Genomic DNA, 11,202 nt, shown 5'->3' on the forward strand with positions numbered 1-11,202 from the left:
GGTCCCATAGCACCGTTCTAGCAATCCCGTTTGTGTTATTTATTAGGAAAAACACCACTTCAGGTGAGGAAAGCAGAGCTATGATTTGTGTTTTATTGCACAAGTCAACGTCCTTCGCACATTGAAGGACAAAATGTGCAGCAAACAAGTCATGTTTAAGAGTCTTCGGCGACAGAGCTTCAAGGCTACCACAAACAGCATTTCAGCATCATCTGACATCAAGAGGGCTAAAATGTATATCTTAATGATTCAATTATTAAGGTACTCCTCAGTGTATACCCAGAAATCAGCGTCTTTTGGTTCTTTATTAAAGAGTCTCTTCACAGTGAAGATAGAGCTTGATCAACAATCCTATCACTCCATTTTGGCACTACATACATACATTATTAAAGCCTAAACGCCTGTACATTTTAAACATATCTCTGTATCCTATTTTCCACTTTCAATCAAGGAAATTAGAGTGTTTTATATACAGCGTAACAATTATGTACACAACAAACAAAATTAACCATAGACTGCTAAACAAAAAACTAAACATTCATCAACAGACTTCTCTCTATAAGATTTTCATTACAGAGGTTAAATGTCAAACTAAGAGTCCCTGAGAATTCGTATTTACATTCATGGAGTAATGAAAGTTCACCATTTAGAACATCCATCAAATTGATGTTTCATTCATTGACTCAATGGCCATTATTCCTCCATTACATTTGTGTGTGCCTGTGGACAAACACTCACAAAAAGAGACACATTTGAAACCTGATCTGGAAGTGGGATAGTGGGAGAGTGAGAGGGGAGGGGGGAACCTAAAGTATATCTGGATATGCTAAATTAAACAGCAGGGCTTTTCATTACTGCAGTGCAACCAACCAGCTACTAGGAAGGCTACATTTTTAAACATTTTTACAACAAATATATAGAGAATAAGAACAGGAACTACTCCCCGAAGACGTTGGAGGGGGTCCAAAGACATACAAAGCTCCACTCTACAAGCTTCAGCCTTCCGACAGCACTTCAAATGCCAGACTCACCAGTGTTCTTGGAACTCTTGGAATTCTGAAGGGAAGAGAAAGAGAGAGATTTTAAGGATATTGTTTCTATGCCGATTGTTTCGACTCCAAGTCACCAAGATGCTCAACCTGGCAATGCACGCCTTTAATAACTGTCTTGCCGGTATTCGCTCTTGTCAAAGGGGGGGGGGGGGGGGGGAAGGGCACAGTGAATCATCACACCTCCACTAATGAAGTGATTAAAGTGTCCATGTCAGCAGCGGGGAAATCTAGCTGTCTTCATTTAACAAAGGGAGGATGTAAATGTTGCTACATGGAACTTGTTGGCAGCCATTATCTGATTCATAGTTTAACTAGAGACAGCAAATTGTGTGGGATTTCCAGGATGACAGGTACAAAATATTGACACAACATATATGAATTACAGTTAGGTGTTATACTCATATTAAACGATTATTAGATATGATCACAATTCTAGAAAGAAAGAAAATATGCAAATGTATGAACTATACTTTACGCCTTAATGGCTTGAAGTTGCCAGGTTGTTACTGGTGTAATGGTGGTGCTCATTTATTAGCCAATTCTGCTTCATGACTGTTGCGGAGCTACTAGACATTGAATCTTATTACTGAAGATGCCTTCACATTTCTCACCTGTGCTTTGCTTGACTGGGAGGAAGGGAACTCTGAGTACTTCTTCTGTGGTGTTAAGAATCTGGAGAATATCTTTCCATACTCCTCTCTTACCTGAAGGGGGCGTAAAAGGGCATTAATAATTCAAACTCCTACTGTGAAGGGAATCCCATTTCTCTTTGTATATGCATGATGTTTTTCCAAGCAATTACATAAGGAAACTAGAAAATGCATTTCCTGCAGAAAATGAGGTGAATGCTGTAGTGCAAAGTGAGGTTGAAAATATTTTTTAATAAAGCCACATAGATTAAGACATAAAGAAATGTTAAAAGGCTTAAATTATGTGAATGGATTTGATCAAAAGTTCAAAAGTCTAAATGTAGTAAACAATGTAAACATGCACACCATTTAAGAAAAATGTTTGGAAACAAATAAAGTGACCGCTGAATGAAAAGCGCAAAGCATTGCTAAAAATGCAGAAATCTAAAATTAATTGAACTGAATAATCTGAAAGGTCAAATTTATTGCCCTGCACTGCTGGTGTGTGTGTGTGTGTGTGTGTGTGTGTGTGTGTGTGTGTGTGTGTGTGTGTGTGTGTGTGTGTGTGTGTGTGTGTGTGTGTGTGTGTGTGTGTTAGAGAATAGCGAGCCGGTGCGTGATTAAAAGTAGCCCAATAGAGCGAGAAAAACAGCCCAATCTGGCAACAGTGCCTGAACGTCCTCCAGCGTCAACGTAAATCAATGAGACCAACTGAAAACGAAGCCGGTATGAAACTAAAACTGTGATTCTGAATAAAATTTAAATGATATCGACCGTTTGGATATTATTGAAGATACTAGTGTGTAGATTTGTTTAATGGTTTGAGCGAAGGTAAACGGTTGAAAAATGATTGAGTTACGATGTCTTATGTAATTTAAGTGTCAGAATGGGCAGACGGCTTCTATGGGACCAACTGTAGAATATGACGGTTTGAAACTAAAACTGTGATTCTGAAGAAAGTTTAAATGATATCGATATTCTGTTGAAATATTATTGAAGATAAAAGTGTGTAGATTTGTTAAATGGTTTGAAGATAAACGGTTGAAAATTGATTTAGTTACGTCTTAAACAGTTTGAAGTACCAGAGGACGGCTCTGCCGTCCTCTGGTACTTCAAATTTGAATGGAGTCTCTAGGTGGAAAATGGAGGGAGATAGGTCCCAAATTTGTAGAGAATAATAAAGAAAGAACAATAGTTAAGCGCTGCATGCAGCACTCACCTAATTATACCACCACCTTGCATTTGAATATTTACTAAATAATTGAGATAGACGCAGATACATACATTGTTTTGGAACTAGACAATTTTGATATATTCTCAAATAATTGAATACAAATCATGAACAAACCGGTTTGTAGAGCAGGCAGTGCATTACAAAGAGCAGAACGCCTTGCAGACTGTTGAGGATGGTGAACACGTAAGACATGGCTAACGTGCCGTTCCCAAACTGGAAACAGCCAAAGATACACGTGATGCCAAGTACACACAGCTGGGCCACAGCGGTGATAGTGAAAGCTCTGCAGGAAGAAATGATAAGCCGGTAATCTTTATCAGATCCACGGAAGTAATGAGCTGTAAAGGACACGAGCTCAGAGTGCATAAACTCACTTGATCTTGTGTAAGTTGTCTAAGTCTGGGTTTAAACTTGAGAACTTCTGTGCCAGCTTGCACACAGTGACAAAGAAGAAGAATATGTTCACCTGGAAGTCAAAAGGGTTGGCAATTATATAATGTCGTTAAATTCTAGTGGTAGAGAAAAATAATCAACGTTGTCAGGTGGTTTTCCTTACTGTGATGATGAGGCAGACAGGACCGAAGAAACTCCACCTGAACGAACCTTCCAAGTTCAACCAGCAACTTAAAAAACACAAATCAATTGATTTATTCAGCAAGCTGTGATCCCAGGAACCCATAAAAATGTCTGCCGTTTATCATATGCGTACCACACGCGTGGCACACATTAGTGAAATGTGCCTACTTTTTCTCTGTGCCATATCCGCCGGAATTGACCAGTGCGGAGATGGCGACTATCACCGCCGGTACTCCGTAGCCCACTGCCATCATGCGGACCGTATGGAAGCTGGTGTTGAAGACCAGGACCACCATCCTGAAGAGCTGAATGCCTTCCAGACACATCCAGCAGAAGGCCGCCAGGTAGAAGTAATGCAGCAGCCCTGCCACCACAGCACAGCCGGTCTGACATGACCGAGAGGCAGAGGAGACTCAGAGACACGCAAGGTATACAGGGAGCCGAGAACTCAGTGGAATCTAATTATTCGCCCAGTCCCCACCAGTCATTCAGTATCCATAAGTTATCCAGTCCCCAACAGTAATGTAGTATTCAGTTACCCAGTTCCCACCAGTCATTCAGTACCCATTAGTTACCCAGTCTTCACCAGTCATTCAGTACCCATTCATTACCCAGTCCCCACCAGTAATGTATTACTCAGTTACCCAGTCCCCACTAGTCACAGTTTCCAAACGCCGCCCCGCCAGGTCCTTCAGCCATTGCCACCAATGTCTACTGCTATTTAGAAACGTTTCATACATTCTAGACTGTGGACCACCCACTGTTACCTGGTTCTCTGTGCGAGTGATGCCGCAAAGAAAGACCAGGTTAGCGACAAAGAGACTGAGGCACAGGTGGAGGTGAATGGTGTTCCTGGGGCTCTGGATGGAGCGGATCAGGGCGAAGGTCAGGATGCAGACGAAGAGGCAAACCAGTGATAGTGTCAGACCCACCCAGGTGAACACCTTCATCTCATACGGGTCCTGTTTGGGAAGGGGGAGACCAAGAGATTGAACAGACAAATGGACAGATATAGACCGTTATGTCAACAAAGCGACAGCAAGATGGACATCCTGACAAAAAGCTGAAGATATAAAGAAAGAGTGACAGACCATTAAACAGTAAGGAATATAGATAGAAAGTTGACACATACAGACGGCCGGACAAAGCAAATGGAAATAAGGTATTAATAGACCAACGACCGCTTAGACACGAGTATAGAGATAGATGGTGGTGGTCAGACAGAGGGACTGACATCACCTACCTTTCAATACCACCAAAAGACTCTCACCTCTATGTCGTGAAGGGCCATGAGGACAGCGAAACTGCTGAGGTGCTTGCAGGAGCACAGCGTGTAGTTAGCACCTGAGTGGAGGGTGTCACAGCCTTCAGTCGACCAGGACCCGCCGTCGGCCTCCGAGTCCCAGTAAACACAGATCGAGTCGTTGGCCTTGTCTGTCTGCAAAATGAGACCGCCACGTTCCACAGGTTAGAGATGATCAGTGTACTAAATTGGTTTACACAGTCTTAACGGAATCCAGGAACACATTTTGGCATAAAATTGTTGGCAACAAAATATTGGTGCATTAAAAGTATGCACCAATACAGTTGTACGCTAAATTTCGTTATCATATACTTTGTATGCACCAATTTGCAGCCAACCTTTAAGCACATAAGAGACACATTGTAACTAGGTATGTACAACAATCTAACACGTATACACATTGGTACAATATTTATATTCCCTTTCTTACTCTTTGCAGATGGTTGAAGGTTAATGTCACCGGCACTTGGAGGGCGGCAGTGTCTGGGTTACTAACTTTAACAGTAACCACTTTAGAATTCATCTGAAGGCTGTTTCTTTTTGTTACATTGATCCCACTGAAGGACCGATTGGTGGAGTTCTCCAAGGTTGAGTAGCTCAGCAAGGACAGGGCTGTAAAGCCTGCAACCACACACACACACACACACACACACACACACACACACACACACATACACACACACATTCTCAATTAAGTGATGCACCTTCAAATTAATTTAAAAAGTACACTGTAGATTGCATTGCCTGTGTGTGTGGTTCCGGTAGCGGTCATGGAACATGGAATGGGTGGTATAGATGATGACCTGGGTAAGTGGAGTCTTTTCCAGCAGCTGTTTCCCATTGCATCTGCAGCTTGGCATGTTTAGTTGACAATGTCACGGGGCCCTGGGGGAAACCAGGACCTTTAAACAGCAGCAGCTCCAACTCTGGAACACCATCAATTACATTTTGGGGAAACAGAGAACAATATACCGTTTAGATAGAAATACAAAATAATAATACAGAATTCTGCTGCTTTCTGGTTGTATACCGTATATGGGGCTTGCTACGGAGGGCAGACAAGTTGTTTGGATATAACATCTGCATGGTCAATGGTATTATTTCCCTCTGCACATTAAACAGTCCATGATAATGCTGTCAATGCCTAATGCCTCTCATCCTGCCAATAGTCTGTTTAATCTTCTTCCCTCTGGACAGCGATACAGGGCTATTATGTACAAAACATCACACCACCTCCACAGTTTTTTCCCCCATGCCCTCCTAAATAACTGTTAAACTTGTACTCCATTGCACTTTAACACTGCACTATCTCCATTCTTATTAATTTATTGCTCATAATGGTACTGTTTGTCATTGTATTGTTTTTTTCTCTTTCTGTTTTACTGTGTGTTGCCTGCATGGAGAAGACCAAATCAAATTCCTAGTATCTGTATACATGGCGAAATAAAGTTGAATGGAATTGAATTGAATCAGATGAAGTGAAGGTGACATTTTGAACTCTTTTTTAGTATGACTAAACCTTCGCTTTGACATTTCATGATAAACATAGAACATGCCGGGAACCCATTTATAGGGAGCTGTGGGCGATGGGCAGTGTGGCACATTACCTGTGTGAGCTTTGGAGACCTGCGTTCTGTTCTTGCTCATGAAGGGAGCGATCAGGCCCAGGCTGCTCTCCACTACACTCAGCATGAAGGATACCTGCTTGTTATCCAAGACGGTTCCGCCCGACAGGAGCCTGTCTATCATAGGCAACAGCCTCTGGAGGTGGTTAGGGGGGGAGCAATATGAAAACATGTTGGAGGAAACGTGGCAGAGCCAGATACTCTCTTCAGTCTAAACACATGGCCATGTTGTGTGACGTCTGCCCACATAGCAGTGGTGGACAGCTGACAGGGACCACCGGGTGCTGTGGTGGTTTTGAGGCTTTTCAAAGATAATATTTGAACTTTGATTATTAGGGCAGAAAAGCAAAATGACTGGGCTACCTCAAGAAATTCCTCTCCATCCAAGCTGGTGGGAGTTTCACTCTTGCTTAGGTTCAGACAGCTGCTCTTCAACATTCTTAGGACACTAGTAACATCTGGATCACTCTACATAGGAAGGAAAGATAGATCACTGAAGTTATTGGGCGTCATCAGCCAGAAGGGATTTACTGAAGAAGTTGGAGAAGAGCATATGGTATATGGTGCATACCTCTTGTTGATTCAAAGCATTCGTGAGCACCCCACAGTTTATTTCTGAGGGGAGTACAGTGAATCAGTGGTAAGGTTTATTCAAAAACCGTACCCAATCAAGAATGTATGTTATAGTACAATTCTAATGCGACTAACCAACACAACGGGACCTCTTGTTGCCGTAGTTGCTGGATCCGGTGTGGCATGCACACACATGTCCATCTTTTCCCTGCTGGCAGATTCCATTTCCACAGATTGTCTTATCAATCTCACATACGTCTAAAATGGGAATGGAATCAATGGGAGGAAAGGGGGAAACATAAAAAAGGCTTTAGTGTGTTTCCTGGGCCGCTCAAACACCTCCATGTCCTGCAGAAGTTATTAGGGTTCAGACAGATTTAGGAATGGTATGGCTGGGACAAGCCAAAGAAAGATTTTTAATTGTTTGTTCTTTGTTGTTATTTATTGCTGATATGTTTGCGCATTTTGCCATCTAGAAATTGTTTTTAAGTCAAGCTTATTGTTAATGGCAATCGGTAGCTAACTCGCTTTAGATGAATACCATAAACAAGTATTGACACTCCAGATTTATTTCACGTTGCGATGCATTCATATAATTATGCCTTCACCTTTACATATCTCTGCAGGCCCCTCGGAAGTGGTTTTGCCAGAGCTCAATGCAAACCCTTTTTTGCATTCACAATGGTGACTTCCCGAAGTGTTAACACATGAGGAGTTTGGCCCACAGATATTCTCAAGTTGACATTCATTCAAATCTAAATGAAGAAAAAACAAACAACATTGTTAAACGATAAATAAGTAATGGCTCCCGTTCCAGTTGTTTTATTCTAATTGTTTGCCTTTGGTTCTAATTTTTCTTGAAATATCCTCAAACCCCCAGTGGCGCTACTGATGTGCGCATTCTTCTAAATGTGGCTGATCGTTGGTCGCAATGTGAGACTGTCCAAATCATGCAATCTCTTTCTCTCTGCGGATCAGTCTGTCTCCATCCCATATAAAGCGTTTTCCGAAAATGTTAAACTGATTGGACAAGTCAGCACAGGTCATGAAGAAGCAAGGAGTGGCGCAGTCTTTTTAATTAAAATAACTTCGTACCGATACACTTGTCATCGTCTACCAAAATCTCCAGCCCACTGGAAGCGATGAATCCCATCTTGCAGATGCAGGAGTAGAATGGCACAGAGTTCTGACACTCTGCATACTCTCCATGCTTTGCACAAAGGCCTTCTTCTCTGTCACACTCGGGGATATCTTGAAGTACAACAAAATAGATCAGCCTTCAGGCAGGTTAGCAACCTCCTAAATAATAATAGTGATAATAGCATAATACGAATAAAAGATAATATTTAAAAATAGACATAGCTTACGGAAAGAAAAAAGCTTTGAGCACTTAGCTTTTCTAAATCTAGATGCTTAAATTGTTTTTACCTATACATGTTTCCTCCGCATCAGGCTCAAAGCTTTGCTCCATTCTTGAAGTTTCGAAGCCATCCTCACACTTGCAGGTGAAGCTTCCATTTGTGTTCTTACATAGTGTGTTTTCCCCGCACGGACTGTCAGATCTGTACTCATATTCCTTGCATTCGTCATAATCTTTCAGGCCAAAGGAGCGGTGGGGTGGGGGAGAAAAGGTGTCAGTGAATATGTGTTAAATATTCATAACAGGTTATTATAGTTTTTTGTATTCTTTAACGATCAGCCAAAGACTAATTTCTAAAGTTACATAAATGATTGCCTATGATAATGACAGCAGGTTTCAACTCATACCAATGCAATCACCATCGGTGGTTAAATTAAATCCATGACGGCATCCAGACGCGGAAGAGACAAGGGAGAGGTTAACAGCTGTAAAACAAGAAGACACCTTTCAGTAAACTTTCAACAATCCGCATATTTTCAGTATACCAGTAAGTGTGTGTTACATTCAGTAGGCGTTCAATATATTATCATCATTCGGAAAATGATGTCTGTTATGAATTAATTTGTGTGCATTGCATTTGTATTATTCATACTGTAGGCCTATTGTCTATTGTAAGTGCCTATACTTAATCCAAACAAATAAGGCATTGAAAAAAGTAAGTATGTTGATGTTTCAACAATTATATTTGTAAGTGTTTCATGGTTGATTTCCCCAAAGCCCACAATCAGGTGTTAGGTCGGCTAAGATTCACACTTTTAACCATTCTTTCTCAGAGTATAAGTTTCACTGTTGTCATGTTGTTGTGAGTGCATGACAACCAACACTCAATGCTTCCTTGTCTGAATGTGTGTGTGTGTGTGTGTGTGTGTGTGTGTGCGCGTATGTGTATGTGTGTGTTTGTGTGTGTGTGTGTGCTTTAGATCTTCTGTGTGTCCCTAATATCAGTCAAAGTGGTTCCTATCGTTGGATGAGCTCATGGTTTAAAAACATCACTTTTAAGAGAGAAGAACAGAAGCCCCTTGTGAACCCAAGCCCAGACAGACTGGAGGGTCCTCAAATCCAAACACCATAAGTGCAGCTGCCGAGCACATGTGCACTGCCAGTTTGTTTTCAATCAATAATTATTTTAGCTTTCCTTTGGTTGTTTCAATATTATTTAGTATGTGTTGATCTCTTGCCTACATACATAAAAACACGTTTTTATGTAAAATTTTTTTATTTTATTAATTTTTCTTTAAATGAAAACCTACGGAACCCGTAAAGGGACATGGGGTAAAAAAAAAAAAGGTTAACTTTTACGCACGAGAAAGTATGCGGTGCGCACAAGATACTTTCTCGTGCGCACCAGATGCTTTCTCGTGCGCACCAGACACTTTCTCGTGCTCACGAGAAACGTTAAAAACATTTTTTTTACCCCATGTCCCTTTACGGGTTCCGTAAAAACCTTCTCAGAATTCAGAGAAAATAAACTTGTTAAATCAGAACAACAGCAGAATCGTTGTACTTTAGTGAATGCATTAGCTGCATTAGTAGATTGACATTCATGAAAACCTGTGTACAGATGAATTTGTAGTCATCAACAGCTTTTTGACACTAGTCCGTTGGTCCAATATAATGGGAATGGTATTGTCATGTGTTACAATTTACATTGCAGCGTTCGTTTTTTTAAAAACATCTGGGTTTCAACCACATTTTATAATCACGAGATGTATGCTTTTGAGTTCAGATTCATACACAAACATACAGCCCACCAGCCACAGCCAGCCAGCTTTACCTTACAATCTTTTTTATGTGAACACATGGCAGTCTTTCCATAGAAAAGTGACTGCTGTGTGTGGAAACAGATGTGCGACTCACCCAGAAGCAGCAGCTCCCTCGTTCTCATGGCTTAAGTCTTTACCTGCTAAAATGATCCCAATTGAAATGCTTATTCTCATATATGGAGAATTGTCTTCTTCTTTAAAGTGGAAACATTTTTTTTTAATTGTGGCTCTTAATAAAAAAAAAGTAGCCCTCAGGTGAGATAAGCAGTGGAACTGCTTAGGTTAGAGAAGCAAATAAGTGCCGACATCCACAGATAAAACCCACAAGTAACGCAAACACTTCAGTGAATCATGCTGTGAGTTTCCCTCCTAACTCTCTCTCTTTCTCTCTCTCTCTCTCTCTCTCTCTCTCTCTCTCTCTCTTTATCTCTGTGTTTATGTCCCTCGCACTCTCGGTGTCTCTCTCTTTCCCCCACCTTGCTTGAGCTGTAATTTCCCCTCCACGGCGCCAAGAGAAATGACACAGTTTGTCAAATTGTCAACCAACATTGTTCTCTCCTCCCCTCCAATCGAAGAGGTGGAGGAGGAGGAGGAGGAGAAGGAGGAAGAGGAGAAGGAGGAAGCGGGGGAGGGACTGGCATTTTCTTCTCTTAAAGAACGGCCAGGTCGGGCTGAGAGAAGAGGTGGAGGGGAAGAGAGGGTGGAAAGAGGTGTGTGTGTGAGATAGCCTCGACTCTGGCCCAGTGACGACAATGATCTCACTGCTAATGTCAGAAGCCAATATTGCTTTTATTCTTTTCCTTTTTTTTCTTCAGTGTTCTGACCTCAATTAATGTTCAGTGGTGCTGACAGGCGTAGCATTGATCCACACAGAGGTCAGAGAGGGTTTGACCAGTCTGGGCTGATGGCTCATTGTTTAAGACATGAACAAATGACCTAGTGACGCCCTCCCATTGGCAGCCTTGATGGGTTTTATAACGGTGGTGGTGATGGGTATAATACGACTGAATCCCAGCATGCATTTGGC

The 11,202-nt window shown here is 41.6% G+C and overlaps 1 protein-coding gene across 2 annotated transcripts; it reads right to left on the bottom strand.

The window, feature by feature from the left end:
- Positions 1–286: 286 nt before the first annotated feature.
- On the bottom strand, positions 287–10,662 carry LOC307082703 (adhesion G protein-coupled receptor E5-like). Of its 2 annotated transcripts, XM_079746350.1 has the most exons (19): positions 10,270–10,662; positions 8,760–8,837; positions 8,421–8,585; positions 8,088–8,243; positions 7,601–7,747; positions 7,128–7,250; positions 6,991–7,034; positions 6,783–6,887; positions 6,402–6,555; positions 5,598–5,720; positions 5,225–5,415; positions 4,762–4,929; positions 4,259–4,453; positions 3,660–3,877; positions 3,472–3,538; positions 3,290–3,381; positions 3,030–3,198; positions 1,664–1,756; positions 287–1,056 (listed from the first exon to the last, which is right to left on the bottom strand). In XM_079746350.1, the coding sequence occupies exons 1-19, from the start codon at positions 10,295–10,297 to the stop codon at positions 1,015–1,017; spliced, it is 2,358 nt and encodes a 785-aa protein (XP_079602476.1). In that variant the 5' UTR covers positions 10,298–10,662; the 3' UTR covers positions 287–1,014. The 2 variants fall into 2 exon arrangements, with proteins under 2 accessions (XP_079602476.1, XP_079602477.1); XM_079746351.1 differs by lacking the exon at positions 7,601–7,747.
- Positions 10,663–11,202: the final 540 nt, after the last annotated feature.

The sequence above is a fragment of the Pollachius pollachius genome, assembly GCF_949987615.1.
Source record: "Pollachius pollachius genome assembly, chromosome: 11".
Lineage (NCBI taxonomy): Eukaryota > Metazoa > Chordata > Actinopteri > Gadiformes > Gadidae > Pollachius > Pollachius pollachius.